At 33.1% G+C, this 21034-nt stretch overlaps 1 protein-coding gene and 1 long non-coding RNA gene across 14 annotated transcripts; one reads left to right on the top strand and one right to left on the bottom strand.

Annotated features, from left to right (window-relative positions):
• Positions 1-3832: 3832 nt before the first annotated feature.
• Positions 3833-6199, top strand: LOC132035112 (uncharacterized). Its single transcript, XR_009409166.1, has 2 exons — positions 3833-4546; positions 5690-6199. It is a non-coding gene; the product is annotated as an uncharacterized LOC132035112 (long non-coding RNA).
• Positions 6200-11343: 5144 nt separating this feature from the next.
• On the bottom strand, positions 11344-20485 carry LOC132032577 (splicing factor U2af small subunit B-like). 13 transcript variants are annotated; one of them, XR_009408539.1, is made up of 8 exons: positions 20153-20485; positions 14923-15009; positions 14762-14843; positions 14285-14411; positions 13799-14189; positions 13650-13682; positions 11761-11794; positions 11344-11650 (listed from the first exon to the last, which is right to left on the bottom strand). XR_009408539.1 is itself a non-coding variant. In XM_059422210.1 (6 exons), the coding sequence occupies exons 1-5, from the start codon at positions 20387-20389 to the stop codon at positions 13817-13819; spliced, it is 906 nt and encodes a 301-aa protein (XP_059278193.1). In that variant the 5' UTR covers positions 20390-20485; the 3' UTR covers positions 11344-11868; positions 13799-13816. The 13 variants fall into 13 exon arrangements, 4 of the variants coding, with proteins under 4 accessions (XP_059278193.1, XP_059278191.1, XP_059278192.1 ...); XR_009408533.1 differs by having other exon boundaries at positions 11344-11868; XR_009408540.1 differs by lacking the exon at positions 13650-13682.
• Positions 20486-21034: the final 549 nt, after the last annotated feature.

Genomic DNA, 21034 nt, shown 5'->3' with positions numbered 1-21034 from the left:
TAAAAGACTATTCCAGTTTCTATAGTGGCAATAATAATTGTGAATATGTATGGTATTTACAGAAGTATATACATGTGGTCATTATTGTATCTCTTTTTAGTTCTAAGAAGTGTACCACCTTTAGTTCATTTTATCTGTTACTCTATCGAATCCACTTTGTTGGAACTATTATTTTCCAAGCGCGAAAGATTTCATTAAAATTATTTGTATGAAATTTTTTAGCAAAACTAATTATAGGTTATATTCTAATTTGAGAGGACTAAAAGACTGACCATTCGGTGACTTCGCGATCGTCCTCACTAATCCAACATGAATCTGAACTACGATTCGAATCAAATCTTACCAAAATAGGATTTTCTTTTCGTGTCATATATATGCACTTAGACTTTACGTTTTCTCCCTTTTTCTTCCCGATCCAATTTTTGTTCTCGAAGGTCTTCGTCTTGGGCTGAGAGGGATATCACGTTTGGCGTATCACGTTTATTTGAAACGAAAAGAGTGTAGGTAAAGTTATTATTCTAATTATTATTATTATTTTGGGGGGTGTAATATAAGTTATTATTCTGCGTCATCTTCCTCTAGTCAATTTGAGTTAATAAAAGGCTATTAAGGAAGTATCAAATTGTGTGGTGCTTAATCAAATGATTTTTTTTTCTTTTAGGCGTGTCACATGTGAACTATTTCGCTATTATTATAATATTTATCTCAATAAAGGAAATTAACAATCTTTTCCTTTACAATCGTTTTCAGGGTTATCATTCCATTCTTCATCACCATAATTCCAGGGTTATCATTCCACGTAATGTCATAGGGAGAGATTGTTTTTCTTTGGGTTTTGTTTTCTTCATCGGCGATTCCGTTGCTGGTATTACCGGTTTCTTTATCGTCACCTGCCATGGTTTTAGGGTTTTTGTGTTGCTTGCAATGTGGCTCTGATACCATGTTAAAATCAAGATAGAGACGAGAATTTAGAGAGACAAGAATAATAGGAGAATTCTTTCTGCTTTGTTTTCATCATAATGACCTCCTTATATAAAAGTAATGTCTTTTTTCTCCTAGTCTAACAAGGTAAACCTATTCTAATAGAACTATAATTCCCATATTACCATGATTACAATTGTACCATAAATAAACTATTATATACTCTCAATACTGTAGGACAATGCAATAAGGAGACAATGAATTTGGGGCGGGGAAGTGTTGACATGGTTGGTCGATAGAGTCAATGATGAGTTGATTTCTCAGATGGTCACTCATATTATAGTTATTATCTCATAAAGTCACTTTCTTTGTTAAAAGAAATTGAAATTTAAGGAAAAAAAAGGTAATTTTTTGAAATAATAACTATTTGTTGAATAATCATATGAGAAATCAACCCAAAATCAATGATACTAGTGCTAACAATTATTCTTTTGCTAGTTGATATGAGTTGAGTAATGAAAAAAGAACTTCTCTACGTTCTCAACAAAGCAAGGAAAGGATGACAGGTGACACAAAACATAGGGTGTGTTCGTAGATGAAGGAAAATATTTTCCTTAAAAATGTGTTCTCGGAAAATAAGTGAATTTCTTCTTATTTTCTCATGTTCGGTTGGTTAGTGGAAAATAAGTGAATTTCTTACTTATTTTCTCATGTTCGATTGGTTGGTAGAAAACATTTTTTTGAAAATACCACCCATGCCCCCACCAACCCCACCACCCCATACCACACCAGCCTCTACACCCACCCGAGTCCCGCCACCCCCTCCCCACCCCCACCCCCAATTAGCGTGACGAACTAAATCAATTTGGAAAGCTTTTTTGTGAAAATAATTTTTAGATTCATAAAGTACCGAATGAGTTAATGAATCTGAATTGTCACAAAACTTATAATAAAATTGGCCATTAAAGTAATTTTTATTTTGTCTTTTTCAAAAGTTATCTAACTTTGCCTAGTTAGCCTCCATGATCATTTTAGTTGAAAATACAACTTTAGGTACCTATTTAATAATGTGGCAGTTGTAAGTATTTAGGAAAAATTATTTAAAAAATTAAAATCAGTACTTGGGTTTAATTAGGATCAAATCCACCCTAAAGCTGACCCAATCCATCAAGCGTACATGTATGTTTATTTTATTTTGTTTTATGTCTATGCTAGGACCTAAAAAATAAATTTTTTGATTTTCTGTATATCATGTCAAACGTTTGTTGCAAATTCTTTCCACTTACTAGCTTAAAGAAAATTAAACTTAGCTCATTATTAAAAAAAATGTGATTTGAATTTACAGATCTAATTTGTGTACTACCGTTGCTTTACTTGAAGTCAAGTTGTGTTGTCCAATAAGAGTTTACAGAAGCTGTGTATTTTGCTTCACCTGAAGTCAACTTTTGTTATCTATCAATTTTTTGAAATGTAAGAATGAAGAGTTTAAAGTGGGTTGAATTCTAAATAAATTTAAGTACTAATTTTAATTTCTGAAATATCTTTGCCTGAAATTTACAACTCCCATGTCATTAACTAGGCCGAATTAAATGATTTTTGGAAAACAAAATAAAAATAAGTAACTTTGATATGTGGCAAATTAAAATAACTACAAGTTGAGTGACTATTCAGCAATCAACTTTAGTCGAACTTTCACTAATTAAGGGATTCCGAATTTGAGACATGGAATCACAAACCATTCAATGGAATTCATCTAAATTATAATCATTCATTAACAAACGAGTTAATAATGACATTTCATGGAAAAAGAACGAGTGTGCACCCTTAAACCAAAATAATTACCCGCTCATACTTCCATCATTTTCATATGCTCAACCAAAAAAAAAAAAAAAAAAAAGTCTTTACCCGAGATGTCCCCCAATTATAATACTTACATGGTCTATAAATATATTGAGATAATATCATGGAAGAATGTTTCAGTCCTCCTCTTAGTCACCCATGATACTATCATGGTATATAAATATACTGAGATGGTATTATGGATGATCATGTTTATTTATTCAAAAAGACACACTTTTCTCGAAAAAAAATCCTCTATGATACCATCGTTTTATATACATATACTGTGATGGTATCATGGAGGACTGCTTCAGTCCTTTAGTGAGACACTCCTCAGGACCATAGTACCATCGTGGTATATAAATATAATGAGGTGGTATCATGGAGGACTGCTTCAGTCTTCTCTTAGTCCTCCATGATACCATCATGATATATAAATATACTGCGATGATATCACGGAGGGAGGGGTTTGGGAGAGAGGGTACGCCTAATAAATATTTCCGGCCGGCTGGGGTAGAAGCGAAATTACTTTAGAAGGGGCATGAGGTGGGTAAATATCACTACTAAAAAAAGGGGATTTTTCGACCAAATAATTTCGACCTCACTTTTTGGTGGAAAAAAAATCGACACATGAGGTCGAAATTTCCAAATTATTTTTTTTTTAAATTTTCTTTAGGATTTTGACCACATGGGGTCGTTTTTTTTACAGGAAAATATGATTTCGACCTCATGAGGTCGATTTTTTTTTTTGTACAAATAATAAATGAAAAAAATCATTTTGCACAAAAGTAAATTATATAAATATAAAATAATTAATTAAAAAGTTAAAAAAAAAAATCAAATTTCGACATGAGGTCGAAAAAATTAATTCAAATACGTTTAATTTTTTCGACCACATTAAAAAGTTCAATAAATAATACACCTGTGCCGATGAAAATATTTCAACTCCCCCAAAACTTTCTCTTTTCTTTCAAAAAAATTTACCTTCTCTAAACTCATCTTCTCCAAAATTTCCACCACCCCACCAACACCGGCGTTCTCCAGTGGTGACGCCGTCTAGTTAAACCCGGAGTAGCCACCACCCGCCGCCGACCGAACATGTGTTGGGTTAGTCCTTTTTTTTTTTTGGTTTTTGTTTTTCAATCTCATTTTATCATTATTAGTTGCATTACTTTGTATAGTTGTAGTTTAATTAGAAGATTTTTTAACTTTATTGATTGTTCAATGTTTGTTTTAGGTATTAGATGATTTAGATAATATTTCTTTGTTTGCTTTTTGGTAAAAGATTCAATCTGGTATATGAAATTGACCCATTTACTTGTTTGGAAATGAAATGGGTTCAAATAGAGATACACAGTTAGATGATTCAAATCACCTCTCACGGTGTAGATGTAGTTGATTGAATGTGCATTTTGTTTTTACTCAATGAGCTATTTACATTACCCAACAAGGAAAGCAACCGGCAAATTATTAGTAGCGTAGGAAATGGGACATTTTAAGACTTCTTTATCTTGAATTTATCTTGCTTTGTCTACTATTGAAGTGAGTGACTCAATTTTTTGGTCCGTGTCCCCGCATTCTTTGGACTATTGTTTCTTGAATCTTGCCTCAAACTTGGATATTCTTAATTATACCGAAGATCACTTTGTCGGTGTTATTAAGCGAGAAGAAACGACCATCCGGCTCTTCATGATGAAGCGAGCGTATCGCTTCTTGCTTCACACTTTAAGTGGGACCTTGTCGCTTTTTCTTGATTCGCATTTCCGGAAACACTGATCATATAAAGGTATGTCTTCTTAGTTTTAGGTATCTGATTGATGTTGGATATGGATTCGAAAATGTTAATCAGCAGCGAATTTTGAAAACAAATGAGCCATTTGTATTAGCCAACCAAGCATCAAGAGTATTTTATGCTAATGATCATTCTAATGAAGGCTCGCATGTTGTTTGAAAGTTTTGACCTCGTGATTCTTTTGACGTGCAAAAAAGGATGTTGAGTTAAAGGAGTTAGATAATTCTACACAAGTGAAAAAGAAAAGAATTCTTGATGTTTTGTAAAACTCCACTATTCTGTTCCCTATTTTGAGTCCCGAAGGTTTGTAAAACTACAATGCCTTTCTATTTTGAACCATGTGACAATGCATAACAATCGTTTAATGGATTAATTTTGCTTCATGTCCTTATGTTTCTTTGTATCCATTTGAAAATACTAATAGACCGTCTGTGATTATCCGGCTTTAAGTATGAATTCGAGCAATAGAACGGTACGATAAAAAACGACCCTTCACGGATGAGATTATATTTTATATCAAATTGTTTGTCTTGCAAGATGTTTTTTGTTCAATGTCAAGGCCTTGAAGAATATCTTGATTATTGGGGATGACGCTCGTCCTATAAAGAACATCTTCATTGTTTTTACGCTTTTTTCTTGCGCTTCGTTTTTCCATTTGTTTTTTGTTTTTGCTATTTTTCGTTGTTTTTTTCTTTTTTTATTTTTTGCTGTTTTTTTGCTCTTTTTTTGCTATTTTTTTCTTTTTTTTCTTTGTTTATTTATTGCTTTTTCAAACAAATCTTGTTTTTTGGGGTTCTTTTTTTCAAGCTTTAAGAGATTCCAACAAGGGAAAGAAAGTGCGTGGCTACTACTTGATCTTAGAAGTTTGCTTTAGCTTGTATTTGGATGGAAATAATGATGTGAAGCATGCTTTGTAATATTAGTACTTAGCTTTTTTTTTTTTTTTTTTAAGTTTTTGTAAGTGTTGTGTTTGTAATGTGTTGTAAGGTTTCCTTCGTAATGGTTGTTTTGTTTTGTCATTTGTTTGGTTATTTGTAATTTAATAATCTTCTTAAGCGACTTTTGTTTTCCTTTCGTTTTGCATACCACAAAGTTCCCATCCCATATCTTTCCCAAACAAGTAATCTTTACAACGAGATAATGGTTCGGTTATTGTCTTCAAGATGATGTTAACGCTCGAGAGGGGTCGAAGTACCTCAAGATGAAGTCTTCAAGATTACTCAAACGAGGAAGGCGAAGAACGCCGATGGTACGGACCAATGGATTGAGACGACGTAGGTCACAAGACAACGTAGTTCATGCTCTTGTTTATGAGGATAGTGGGAAGGAATCGGATCATGTCTCTAACACCCAACGTTGACTTTTTTGATTCATATACTTTTGGATTGTAATATTGCTATGTTTTCTTGGATATGTATATTTTTTTATGATAGTTTTAATTCGAATTAGATGTACTTTTGAATGTGAATTAGATTGTAGGAAGTAGTTTATGGATGTTTAAGTGTTTGAATGTAGAAAGTAGTTTATGGTTGTTTAACTTTACGATGTTTAAGTGTTTGAATGTAGTTTTAAGGATATTTAGAAGTACTTTAAATTGAAACTTGAGGTTGAATTTGATTTTAGAATGTGAAGTTTATGATTGTAGAAGTATTTTTGCCGAATTGGACGTGTTGATGAATTGCATTGTTGATTTGGTTGATGAGTGTGATTGGCAGGTGGGTTCTTTGTCGAAAAAGTTGTTTGAATTACGAAAAAAATTTTTTCCAGATTTTTGACCTCGTGAGGTCGAATAGTCACAGATATTGATAATTTTCGACCTCATGAGGTCGAAATTGTCTCGACAATCATAATTTCGACCGCACGAGGTCGAAAATGCGGGCACGATTTTGAATTTCGACCTCGCGGAGGTCGAAATCGCAACAATATTGCTAAATTTCGACCTCGTACGGTCGAAATTATGAATTTTTTAATTTTTATTTTTATTTTTTATCATATTTCGACCACGGAGGTCGAAAATTTTAAATAATATTTTCGACCACATATTTTCGAAATTTTTTATTAATATTTAAATAAAAATAACTTTTTCGACCTCATGTGGTCGATTTTTTTTTTTTTTTAATTTAGGTAGAAAACTTATTTCGACCGCGTGTGGTCGAAAATTTTCGACCACGTGAGGTCGAAAAAAATTTCACCCTAGCTGTTAGCGACCATGCCTTGCGGTCGAAATTTTGGTCGAATTTCACTGTTTTTTTAGTAGTGTTATTTTATATTTTAAGGGTATTTGGTGCTATTTTCCCAAAAAGATAACAAGTCCCACGGGTTAAAAATTTACCCGCTTCAAGTATTTACTCCAACCTAATATAATGCATATTATGTATTTGAATATTGACTTTTTTTTGGAAAATATTGACTTCTTTTATACTTAACCTTAATTGATTAATATGTATCTATATAACCATCGGGTGTTCATATAATTTTTTACACTCTCTTACCTAATTTTGTTAACTATAAGCTACGGAAGTAGTGACATAATCAAGGGGTAAATTGTCTTGAAGCTCGCAAGTCACTTCTACTCCCAACTTGTCACTAAAACATTGCATTGGATTTGGACCAAAAACAAATTAAAGCCACCAATGCTGGGAAAAGTCTCCATTTCCTTTTTTTTCCCATAGCTGAAATAAACATTTGCCTAACCTATTTAGACATTAGCATAGCCTTGCCAAATACTGCCGACATCTCTCACATAGTCACATAGCACTTCAAAATGTTCGGTTTAGCTTTTCATTATCACAAAAAAAAATGTTTTTACATAGGGGATTAGTAAATGGAGGGGCAATATATGAACCGTGAGAATTTAACATATACTTACAGTGTAAAAGACTTCCACTAATAATACATGCACAACACTAAATTGGGATGGAAAATGCTTTACCCAAATTTTGCCATTTAACTTTAAAAATAATTATACATTAAAAGTAAGAATACGTAGTGCTTAATTTATTTTAATTTATGTAGCTTACTTTTCTTTTAAATTTATTTAAGATGGTGTTATTTTATTACTATTTAGTTTCAATTATATCTCACTTTACGTGTTTAAGATCATAAAATTTAAAGGTTATTTTAGTACACTGCATAAATCTAGCCCATTCTTTTTCTTTTCGTGTCATATATATGCACTTAGACTTTACGTTTTCTCCCTTTTTCTTCCCGATCCAATTTTTGTTCTTGAAGGTCTTCGTCTTGGGCCGAGAGGATATCACGTTTGGCGTATCACGTTTATTTGAAACGAAAAGAGTGTAGGTAAAGTTATTGTTCTAATTATTATTATTATTATTTTGGGGGTGTAATATAAGTTATTATTCTGCGTCATCTTCCACTAGTCAATTTGAGTTAATCAAAGGCTATTAAGGAAGTATCAAATTGTGTGGTGCTTAATCAAATGATTTTTTTTTTCTTTTAGGCGTGTCACGTGTGAACTATTTCGCTATTATTATAATATTTTTCTCAATAAAGGAAATTAACAATCTTTTCCTTTACAATCGTTTTCAACAAGAAACGTAGAAAATACCTAAAAGCTAAGTTGTCAAGAAAGTAAAGTGATAAAGTTCAAAAAAGATTTTATGACTAAGAATACACTAGTTGATATCTAAATGCATCCATTTATATATATTGTCAAGAAGTTCAGTTATGTACATGACACTAACTATTACTAGTATCTTTTATGAATTATTTGATTGTATAAGTATTTTTATGTTAAATTTTTTAAAAAGTTGAAATTTTTCATTACTTGTTCTGACATATTCACCATGTAAAATTTAACTAGTAACACTATTGTTTAGTTGTAAACATCACAAAACTCAGGGGTTAATTTTTTTGGAGATTCTCACTAGGATAAGCTCAACTGCTCAAGCGTTGGCATGTGATGAAGCTAAACTTGTTTCACTAATAAACCTCAGAGATATCACTATGCATTTTTTAGAAACTTGAAATTTGTATTTAGCCTAGCCCAACTTATTTCACTTAAGCATTTTTTTAACAATTGAAATATGAGTTAAGCCGATTTCAATTCGGTTAGAACTGATAATCAGACCAAAAGGATCCAAATCCAAATAAGCAATAGATGTATTTCACTAACTTGTAAACTGGAATTACAAAAGAGGATTACGAACCGAAGGGGAAATTGCTAAGAACAAACATAGAAGGGAAAGAACACAGATAGAAGGGGATGAGAAGCAAAACTGAAAGAAAGGGGATAAAAGAATACATATATTCGTAATAATTTGGATAATCGTTCTTTCTAACTTCTAGTCCCTTTTAACAATTATTAATTGGGCCTGGATCCCAAATAAAACCCTCCAACATTTTACTTACCAATAATCTCAACTAGATCAGCCTTATTTATCACTTCTAGCTGTAGGCCCTTACAAGATTCACAACAACTGAGGCGTAGTTGTTGTTATTGAAAGGGGAAAAAACATTACTAGGCAATATTTAAAAAATATTTTCATAATAGTAGCAGCATTAGTTAGTTAACATTCCATGTCCACTAAATAAAAATCCCCAATTTACAGTGGATCCTATTTTTCCGATCAAAGTTTTATCTCCCACAACAACCATTCCATCTTTTTTGTCATTTCCTTTTCTCGTGTCTTTCTTTCCTATTTTCTTTTTATACACGCAAATTCTTCCTTTTTTTTCCTTTCTTTGAATATTAACATTTTATTTTAACATGTTATAACTTTAATTGGTGGTAATTGCATATTTTCTATTTCAATAATTATATATAACAAAACATGTATTAGTGGTATATATTAGGTACAATACACAGCTGCTAATTATTATTATTTATTTTATATATACATACCATGTATATCTATTTTATACCTATGGTTATATATGTTATACCATGCATATTTATTATAAACGTATGTATTTATATGTTATATCGTGTATATCCTTATTATACCGTATGGTTATATATGTTATACCATTCATATTTTATAATACCACATATGTATTTATATGTTATACCATATATTTTTATTATATCATGTATATGCAAGGTATAACAAAAATATATATGGTATAACATATAGTACTGCTTATAACCAAACCTAAAACAAAGATCATTAATGATAAACGGATTGCTTAAATAGTGGAGAAAATAATGATGAAAGTGAAAGAATTAGGATTATTAGTCGTATACTAATTTTTTAATTAGTGAAAAAGATGATGATGAAAGAGAAAATGGTATGTATTAATCAGGATTTAAATGAATTCCTTAATTAGTGGTCCTTCTTTATTCATGAGTTATCTTAAGAGTTAAAATATGCTAAATTCGTAAAAAGATCTGTCATTTTAGGAATAAATAAAAAGTACTACCGTTTACGATAATATTCTTAGTTAAAATATGTTAAATTCGTAAAAAGATCTGTCATTTTAGGAATAAATAAAAAGTACTACCATTAATGATAAACGGATTGCTTAAATAGTGGAGAAACTAATGATGAAAGTGAAAGAATTAGGATTATTAGTCGTATACTAATTTTTTAATTAGTGAAAAAGATGATGATGAAAGAGAAAATGGTATGTATTAATCCGGATTTAAATGAATTCCTTAATTAGTGGTCCTTCTTTATTCATGAGTTATCTTAAGAGTTAAAATATGCTAAATTCGTAAAAAGATCTGTCATTTTAGGAATAAACAAAAAGTACTACCATTTACGATAATACTCTTAGAAAAGTGATTTATCGTGTAAAAATCTCTTATTGAAATATGAGATAATTTTTTAAGAATTCTTTAAAATAGACGGAGGCATAATTTCATGTCAAATAAATTTGTGTTTAAAGAACAACTCGAAATTTATTTATGCACGGACAAAAAAAAATGGATATATGTGTGTGTCTATATTTAGAAAACACAAACGAAAATATATAATATTTCGAACAAAATCATTTGGTAGTTGCAAGTCCAATATTAACAAAAATTACACATGCAAATCAATTAATAAGGAATGCTTTCCATATTAATGTATCTCTCAAAACAATGACCCACAACGCACCTTGCTTCATACTTTTTCCCATTTCACAATTCCCCTAAATAATCAACTTCACGTTGTATAGGTACGGCAACTAACTCGAGAAGGGAAAAAAAAAACTTATAAAGAAAAATAAACCGTGCACATCTTAACCCATGCTAATCACAATTTTTTCCTAACCATGGTGTAAGTACCGTAAAATTAAATTTTGATTGTAGTAATAAAAATTACAAGTCTAATACGTGATTTAAGGTGCTCCAGCTGGGTAAACAAAGTCACATGAAGTTGGTGAGGCGTTTGAGACATGATATAGAGTGTGTCAAATAAGTTGGATGAGCGTTGGGGTTGATAAGGTAACAAAAAGACGCCAAAACAAAATTTGAAATTTGAAGCCAAGCTTCAAAGAGATTGAGTGAGTCACTAGAAAATCGCGAAAACTGCAAAAGGCACACTTGAATTGGGCAGGGAGCACACACAAGCCCATTGGGAGAGGTGAAAGGCCTCGAAGAAAGAAGACAAATGGAACGCAGCCACAATATAGCAAATCGCAACGCCTCCATATGAGAACATGATTGACACTCGATGGTTTAAATCTTCCATCGAGGCTACTTGCACGCACCTCAGCTATTCCACTAACCCAACTACCTTACACGCAGCATGTAAGTCTATTAACCTAGGCTTGAGGAGATGACAAGCAATCAAAAATCTCTTTTGGAATTTGAAGCTTGATCGTTCATGGTTTCATCCACTTCATTGATAACAGTTAACAAGTCTCAATGCATATCAGGTTAAAACTAATTCTGGGACACACATCTGGATCTGACAGAACAATCACAGTTCCACCCGTCAATGAACATGTAGTGAAAAAAATGCAAATGCCTGAACATCAAGATACTCTTCAGATAGAAGTTACAGACTAAGTTGCCTAAACCTTCAAGAAAATCTCTAACAAGTTCAACCAATCATACACATGGCTAATAAAGTCATCTTGACAGAACCAGTTCACCAAGGTCCCATGCAAAGTTATAGCTAGAAGAGTCGTCATATACCTACTCCTAAGCTGCATTACCCCAAAATAAGACAGAGAACAAGAACTTTAGTAAACGCCACAAAAAAGCCTTTAAAAGTACTTCCAACTCTTTCCTGCAAATGCCTTATGTCAAACCAAACCTGTTGGGACAAATCTTGAGTTAGCTCCGACCACCTGTCACACAGTTCATGATAAGCTGTAATTAAAATCACGCCCCTTATAGTCCTTATATGCAGGGAAACCTGGACCTGCAAAACTCGTTAAACTTGTAAGACTAACTTCCATAAACAAAATTCAAAACAAAGAAAAGTTGGGAAAGCTACTGGCCTGGATGTGCTCTGGTCAAAAAACCTAACTGCATACAAGCATAGCACATTTGCAAGATAATTTTAAAGTCCATTCATGTATAAGACTAACTTCCATAAACAGAATTCAAAACAAAGAACTGCTGGGAAAGCTACTAGCCTGGATGTGCTCTGGTCAAAGAACCTAACTGCATACAAGCTTTAGCACATTTGCAAGATAATTGTAAAGTCCATTCATGCTGTTCTCACTACAAAACATTCTTAAACAGACCCCACAACCAAAACAAGAGGATAACCCCATGAAAAAGGAAAAGGAAACATTTGGGTGGACAACCTAGAAAAACACCTAGGAAATTAAACATTAAGATGGCATAGAATTGGCACTAATAAACTCCATGAAATACAATACCAATGTCAATGATGAATAAATGGAAGAACATGATCATTAAGGATTCATACAGCTGACCCTACCCTGTCTGAAACTAAGGTGCAGTAGTTGTTTCTGTACAATACCAGCGGCTATCTAATTGGGAAGTACTAATAATCATGGAGAAGAGTGTGAGGTGAAAATTATAGGTTTATAAAAGTGTTACAAATGTCACCCTCTGATCCATTTAATGTGACAGTCTTAGTCTATTTCAAAAAGAGTAATACCTATCTATACTTGGAAGCTCTTTTAACTATAAACTTCACATTTTACCCTCTGACGAAATTTTATCTTTTCTTAAATTCCATGCAGTCACAACACCACCATATAAAATGAAACGGATAGAGTGGAAGACAATGCTCTTGAAAAGCAAAACTTTATACTGTATGGTACCTTTAGGCAATTACAGGTTCAATTTAGACATTATCCTTAATGTAATAATTACACACAGACGCTTACAAGACTAACACTAGGGAAGAATCCAGTTACTCATTTACTGAATAAAGTTAAAGAAGAATGAAAATAATGAAGATAGATGGTAAAAATTTAAGTGGGCTAGGAATGTTACTGAATTTTGAGGTAATTTTAATTCACAAACACTAAAATGTCATAGCAGAAACGTTTAGATCCTACATTGACCTTGAAGAGCACTTCATTATAAAACTCCCAGAAAATCTAAATTAATAACCAAAAAAACTGTCCCAAAAAGCATAAAGCAGGTATAGTTTTCATGTGAAAGAAAGGTCAAGTCAGTCAAAAAGCATATGAACAAGCAATGAGCTTCACAAGAGGGAGAAGCAAACAGAAAGAAGGATGGCCAAAGCAAAGTTCTGGGAGGATAAGGAAATTAGCAGAAAGGTTACAAGTAGGAGTGTCAAACGGGCAAGTCAGATCGGATATTGGTGGGTCAAAAACGGGTGAGTCAGATCGGATATGATCATATGGCAGGTCGAAATTGGGTTAAACAAAAAATGGATAATCAGGTGAGAACACAAGCTAAAAGCCAAAATAAGCTTCGACTCCCAAAAAGCAAGAACTCATGAAAAATAAGCAGCAGACAAATGGGTATTGATAATTTGGATATCCATTTTTAGTGGATAATATCCATATTTGATCCATTTTTAAAAAGGTTATCCAACCCATGTCTGATGGGTCGATTTTTTTTTTTTATTTTTAAATTTTTTTTACCATTTTGCTAGCCCTAGTTACAAAGGCAATGATATGACAATGTAAAATGCATGACGCACAAGAAAACATGCAAAAGCCGGAAAAGCATAAAACAGGGTTGAAATTTCACATTGGATAGCACAGAATTGAAAACCTGCACCACCTGCACAGTCGAAAATGGCAGTAAGGTATACTTCATGGCAGGTGGCCTTTCTTAGAAGACAATTGTCTCTTGGAAGAAATCAAAACATCAACCATAGGGGAGACAAGGAGACGAACCTCTACACAATGTACTCATTAGTATCCCATCTCATTGCTTTCGTTGTTGTAATTAGTCCCATCTGCAATAGTCCTGTTAGAAAGTTCTGCCTCTTCTTTTTCCCTGTTCCACTGCTCAATTCTTGCACGTCTCTCTTCACTACTATCCCTAGTTGGACTTCGATCCCTCCTGCGACGAGGGCTCCGGCTCCTACCCCTCCTATGACCAGGACTCATAGTATGCCTCCTGTTCCGACTCTCATGATAATAATCTCTATCATCATATTTTCTACTACTATGACTCCTGTGAGAGCGCTCTTCATAGCTATGATGCCTGTAAGGACTTCGACTTCTGCTTCGGCTTCGGCTGTGCCTTCTCCTATACCTCCCAAACAACTGGCGTCTCAACTCCCTAAAAATAAAAAAGGATAAGTCATCAACAATTAAATCTGCAAGGACTGAACATATTGTTAAAAGGTTCTCAAAAAATAGTGAACTGGCAGTAACCTGCTGATCCTTTTTAGGTGCATAAAGTTGCAATATCCACCACGGTTGCAGCTATTCTCTTCATACTGTCTACAGGTGGCTTCACGAAAATCCGTTACAGGAGAGAAATCAACAATGATGGGCCTCCCTGCAGTTAAAAGCAGAAGTTTGAGGAAGTAGTCATATTTTTAAGTATCTAAACTAGAAACATAACCAAGAGATAGCTGTCAACAAGCCCATTAACCGCCACAGTGCAAGTTACAAGTTCAGCAGAACCAAGTAATTTTGGCTTAAATCATAGATTTCGGTTAAAAAAAATAATTTTATATGTACAGATAATCTATTCAGAACCCGGTAAGCAAAACGAATTGTGATTCAGAACCCATAAACCAAAAATCCTGGCTGTCTCTGGTTCTAAGCCTTTTTACCAGTTTAAACTATCTCACTCAGGTCCAATACTTTTACAATGAAAAGGATTTAGTGCACCGAAAATGTTACCAGCATAAAATCTTCCAGTAAGATTTTTTAGAGCATTTGCAGCCTGTTCCTCCTCTCTGAACTGAACATAAACGTTGCCCACCTGCATGTGCAAATTATACATAAAATAAAATGCCAACCAGTAATCTAAATCAGCTCCAAAGAAGGCACAGATGGCTTACCATGTGATCCGCCAGATTGTCACAAATGTTCAAGCTGTCGATCTCTCCGTACTTATTCAGTTCTTCAAATAAATCTTCATAAAAATCCTGCAACAGCACCAAAATAAGTCATATGCCATCAAAACATCCAACTAAAGAACATATCTAAAAAATATAATACTAGAACATGAAGCATGAAGAAGTTTGCAAGTATCTTTCTTATACTTTATAGCTGTAGCAATTGGCAAGTATCATGAATCATTGGAAGACTCCATCTGTAGATAAAGCTACAGATAGAATCACGTATTAAATGTCTCAAATTAAGAATACCACTTACATAACATAACAACAACAACAACATACCCAGTGTAATCCCACAAAGTGAGGTAAACCACCTATATAACATCTTAACACAAAAAGCTTTTTCCCGATCAAAAAACAAGAAGCTCTCAAGCTTACTTCTTTTTGTTCTACAATTCTTCAATAGCAAATTTTAACGCTCCCTATGCAACAAGGCAACCTAAAGTAGGACTAGAATTGGGATGACTATCCTTAAAAGAAAAGGACATCGTGTGTAATTCCAATCCGTAAAACCCTCTATATATCAATCAACTATCCTCAATCCAGAAACTAATTGTGATCAGAATAAATCCTCTGCATCCATCCTTCTTTATTCAAGCCTATTTTCTTGATGGCTTCCTATGCACAGGGTGGATTTACCATTTTACTGCCCAAATTTTTTTTTGAAACTGGTAACTTTTTATTCCTCAGCATTAAGGGTATGCTGGCCACCTCCAAAATTTACACTTTACTCTTTACTGAAAGAGAAATACTTACAGTAATCCTAAAAAGTCCACCAACTGAACTTCCTCTTCTACATATTGTTCTTTACACCAAAATTTAATGAAGAAATGACCTTCCATTGGATCTTCTGCAATGAACTTTCCCTACCTTTAAAAATTCTGTCGTTTCTTTCCTTCCAAATGTTCCACCAGATGCAGGCAGGGACTGTTTTACACCAAATCTCCTGACTCTTTCTCCCTCCCCTTCTAATCCAACAGCTTGCAGTATGTTCAGGCATAGTCCAGTTCACCTTAGCCAAGTTAATGAACAATGCCCAGACTTGTGCCGCAACTTTACAATGAAGGAAAAGGTGATTGTTTGTCTCTGCCTCCTTGCATAATGTGCATCTTGAAGCAATGTTAATTCCTCTTTTCTGCAGTGCTTCATGAGTCACACAGGCTCTCCAAGCTACCAGCCATGTGAAAGAGTTCACCTTAGTCGCTGCCACACTCTTCCAAATGGATTTCCAAATTATGGTACACGTGAACCCACGGTCTCTCCACAAAACTAGGTAATTTGTGATAATATCCACTGGCCCCCATGATCCAAAAAGGTTGAATAGTGCACTTGGTTGAATGTTGAATTATTTACCTAGAGAACCAAAGATTGATTCCGACCTGATATTTTTTTTTTTTTCCTCCTTCACTTAGTGATGCACCCATATTCTGTAAATACTAGATCTACCTCCACCGGGGCAGCACGGTAACCTAAAGTAGAACTAGAATTGGGACAACCATCCTTAAATAGGACATCACAAGCAACTCAAATCCCCAAAAATATCTATATTGTGGTCTGCTATAGAAATCCGCTGGATCCTTTTTGTTTTATTCAAACCTATTTCGTTCCAATACTAAATAATGCATTTTAAACTACACTTATGTTGCTCTCTATCCGAACCCAATTCACTAAAACAACAAGTGAGGGTAAATCATAATTAATCACTAAAAATCAGTCATTTTATAAATAAACTACACCTCATTCCCTAACTCATTAACCATATAAATCTTCTATATGGTTCCTCGGACCAGTTTCAACAAATCATAAAATAACTCTATGTTATCCGAAAAGGGTCAATCATTAAAGAAATCAGAAAAAATGCATCTAATTTAACAACTGTGACTCATTTCCAAAATAGTTGAGATTGACCATATAAATTATTTATACTCGTCCCTCGATTTGAGCAAATTTTGCTAAAGTATAAAATAACTTATTAAAATCCACAAACGAGCAGACAATTTGCTAGTTCTAAAAACATCAGCATCACTAAATATCAACTGATCAACTACCCCTCCATCTCACCAAACCACAATAACTCAAAATCCAAAACAAGCTGATAGTTGATAATTTTGATTAATTTGAGCAAATTTTGCTAAAGCATCAAATAACTCAATAAAATCAGCAAACGATTAGACAATTTTCTAGTTTTAAGAACATTAAGATCACTAAATATCAACTGATCAACTACTCCATTCACTAAACCACAGAATAACTCAAAATCCAACAAACAAGCTGAACCTTGATAATTGATTTTTTACCTCAACATATTAAAAAACATTAAGATAACTAAATATGAATTGTTCGACTACACCTCCATTTCACTAAACCACAAAATAACTCATAATCCAACAACAAGCTGAAAGTTGATAATTTATTTTTTGTACCTCAAAATGTTAATAACATTAAGACCACTAAATATCAATTTCTTTTTCATACTGTTTTGAATTGCTTGTGCTTGTGTCAAGGATCTACCGGAAACAGCCTCTCTACCTCCCAAGGTAGAGGTAAGGTCTGCGTACACTCTATCCTCCCCAGACCCCCACTTTTGGGGGATTACACTGGGTATGTTGTTGTTGTAAGATCACTAAACATCAACTGCTCACTAGGCCTCCATTTCACTAAACCACAAAATAACTCATAATCCAACAAAGTTGATACACAATTGATTTTTAACCTCAAAATGTTAAAAAACACTAAGATCACTAACTACCAACTGATCGACTACCCCTCCATTTCACTAAACCATAAAATAACTCATAATCCACTAACAAGCTTAAAGTTGATACGTAATTAATTTTTAACCTCAAAATGTTAAAAAAAAAACACTAAAATCACTAAATATCAACTAATCGACTATGCCTCCATTTCACTACACCACAAATAACTCATAATCCAATAACAAGCTCAAAGTTGATACAGTCAGACCTCTTTATAACAGCATTCGTATATGATAGCACCTCACTATAACAACCATGTCTTCTATGGAACCTATTCTTCATGTTATGTTATATTATATGTCCACTATAACAGCATTTCGCTATAGCAACCAAAAAATATTGGACCAAACTACGCTACTATACACAGGTTTCACTGCAATTGATTTTTAACCTCAAAATGTTAGAAAAAATTAAGATCACTAAATATCAACTGATCGATCGACAACGCCTCCATTTCACTAAACCACAAAATAACTCATGATCCAAAAAAACAAGCTGAAAGTTGATAATTGATTTTTTACCCCAAAATGTTAAAAAACATTAAGATCAGTAAGTATCAAAAGTTCGACTACGCCTCCATTTCACTAAATCACAAAATAACTCAAAATCCAAAAAACAAAACAAGCTGCAAGTTGATAGTCGATTTTTACCTCAATTTTTTATTTATTTATTTATTTTAAAAAAAAAAAAAAAAAAAACATTAAGATCACTATATATCAACTGCTTCACTACGCCTCCATTTCACAAAACCACAAATAACTCAAAATCCCAAAAACAAGCTGAAAGTTGATAATTGATTATTTACCTCAAAATGTTAGATAAAACATTAAGATGACTAAAAATCAGCTGTTCGACTACGCCTCTGTTTCACCAAATTCACAAAATAACTCATAATCCAATAATGAGCTCAAAGCTGATACAATCAGACCTATCTATGACAACATCCTTATGTAATAGCACCTCGCTATAACAACCATGTTTCCTATGGAACCGATCTTTCATGTTATGTCACATTATGTGTTCTCTATAAAAGCATTTCGCTATAGCAGCCAAAACCTATCGGAACAAATGACGCTATAATAGAGAAGTATGACTGTAATTGATTTTTAAGATCACTAGATATCAACTGATCGACTACGCCTCCATTTCACTAAACCACAAAATAACTCAAAATCCCAAAAACAAGCTGAAAGTTGATAATTGATTTTTGGGAAAAGGGTCAAAAATACCTCTCTATTTTGGAAAAAAGGTTAAATATCCCCTTCAAATTTATTTTGGATCAAAAATATTCTCTCATCCTTAAAGTTTTCAAATATACCCCTGTCTTGACGGAAATTATCCTCCAAAATAACCCGAAATCATTATTTAAACCCGTTCCATCATTTAAACCCGACCCAACTAAATAATAACCCATAAGATCCCTTTATTCCCCCAATTCCCTCAAACTTCAAACCTCGTATTGGGGAATAAGGGAATTTATGGGTTATCATTTAGTTGGGTCGGATTTAAATGATGGAGCGGTTTCAAAAAATGATTTCGGGTTATTTAGGGGGATAAAATTCGAGACAGGGTATATTTGAAACTTTAAGGATGGGAAGATATTTTGACCCAAAATAAGTTTGGAGGATAATTTTTAGCCTTTTTCCAAAGTAGACGGGTATTTTTGACCCTTTTCCCTTGATTTTTTACCTCAAAACGTTAAAAAACATTAAGATCACTAAATATCAAAAGTTCGACTACGCCTCCATTCCACTAAACCACAAAATAACTCAGAATCCAATAAGAAGCTGAAAGTTGATAATTGATTTTTTACCTCAAAATCTTAAAAAAAAAAACATTAAGATCACTAAATATCAACTGATCGACTACCCCTATATTTCATTAAACCACCAAATAACTCAAATTCCAAAAACAAAAAACTGAAAGTTGATAATTTTGATTTTTTACGTCAAATGGTTAAAAACATTAGGATCACTAAGGGGCCGTTCGGTATGCAGGACAAGCATAAATAGTCCTGGCATAAAATTTAGTACTACCATATTCTTTGTTTGGTTACTAATCTTAGGATAAATTATATCAGGATTAGAAATAGTACCGGGATAATTTATCTCCGCCCAATGGTGGAATAATTAATAGTACAACAGGATTAGTTATCCCTCGATAAAACAATGAAAATGACTAAAATATCCCCGAGGTCCCACAAACCCTTTTTCTACTAGTATAAAATTATGCATTGCATGTTTTTTTTAAATACAGCAAACCAAACAGTTAATAAGAAATAATACCATAACTTATCTTCAAACCAAACGACCCCTAAATATCAACTGATCCACTAGGCCCCAATTTCACTTAACCATTAAAATAAAAAAAATAAAAAACTGAAATAAGTTTGATTTTTTTTTATTTTTTTGTACCTCAAAATGTTGCTGCATTTTGCGAGGATCAATGGGCTGACCATGTACATCTACACCAGGTGTAATCATATCAGGTCTTTGATACATATTTGAAAGTAAAAGTGTTGGGCTAATACTAGGCTTCGTATGAAGTCTAGAACAACGATCTCCATGTCTACATGCACCAATTTTGAAATAAAATGGACAATTCACTCTGTCTTTCTCTGTACCAAAAATTGATGCTAAATGTTCTGCCATTTCAGTTCAGCTTTTTGCAGATTTTGGTTCAAACTTTGTGCTGATGGATTTCTACTAGGTTTTTTTTTTTTTTTTTTTGGTATAAAATGGAAGAAAAATGAAGGCGAGTTTATATTTATAACGGAACTTTGATATTTGCTCCTTCTGGAGAGTTCTAAAGTGTTGAGTTGGTTTTTTTGGGGGGTACGTGTTGTCAGTAGCATTATTTTAATCCGTTTGAATTATAAAATAACACTACTCCATTCGTCTAAATTTACGTGGCAAGTTTCGAATTTTAAAATTCAAATAATTTTTAAATATTTTGAATTGTCAATTATTATGATTTATAGTACTTTTTACTAGTTTTTAAATATGTAAATTTTATTTCGAAAAATTTAAAATTTCATGCCTAAATTCACAGTTAAAATTAAATTGTTTGACTCTCGAAATTCAAACAGTGTCACATAAATTGAGATAAAGGAAGCGGTAATAATAGTAATTTGAGATAATTTCAGAGATTTCCTTCCACATTTCGGAACATAATACTGATTACTCTAGTAGTGATACTGCTTTTATCTTCTTGCTTTAAACTTTTTGAAACAATTCTTTTGATACACTAACTACTTCCGTTCAATTTGGCACTTTTTATTTTTCGAGAATTTATTT

The sequence above is a fragment of the Lycium ferocissimum genome, chromosome 10 (assembly GCF_029784015.1).
Source record: "Lycium ferocissimum isolate CSIRO_LF1 chromosome 10, AGI_CSIRO_Lferr_CH_V1, whole genome shotgun sequence".
Taxonomy (NCBI): Eukaryota; Viridiplantae; Streptophyta; class Magnoliopsida; order Solanales; family Solanaceae; genus Lycium; species Lycium ferocissimum.
Note: the sequence above shows the minus strand (reverse complement) of the source record. Positions and strands in the feature narration are given on the sequence as shown.

What these genes read in the sequence shown, in the direction of transcription:
- LOC132032577 (XM_059422210.1), bottom strand. Translation starts at nt 20,389, where the DNA reads ATGGCAGAACATTTAGCATCAATTTTTGGTACAGAGAAAGACAGAGTG. An exon ending in AAATGCAGCAACATTTTGAG is followed by an intron (nt 15,010 to 20,152) that starts GTACAAAAAAAT and finishes GTGCTGTTGCAG; the next exon opens with GATTTTTATGAAGATTTATT. An exon ending in TACTGGAAGATTTTATGCTG is followed by an intron (nt 14,412 to 14,761) that starts GTAACATTTTCG and finishes TTTTAACTGCAG; the next exon opens with GGAGGCCCATCATTGTTGAT.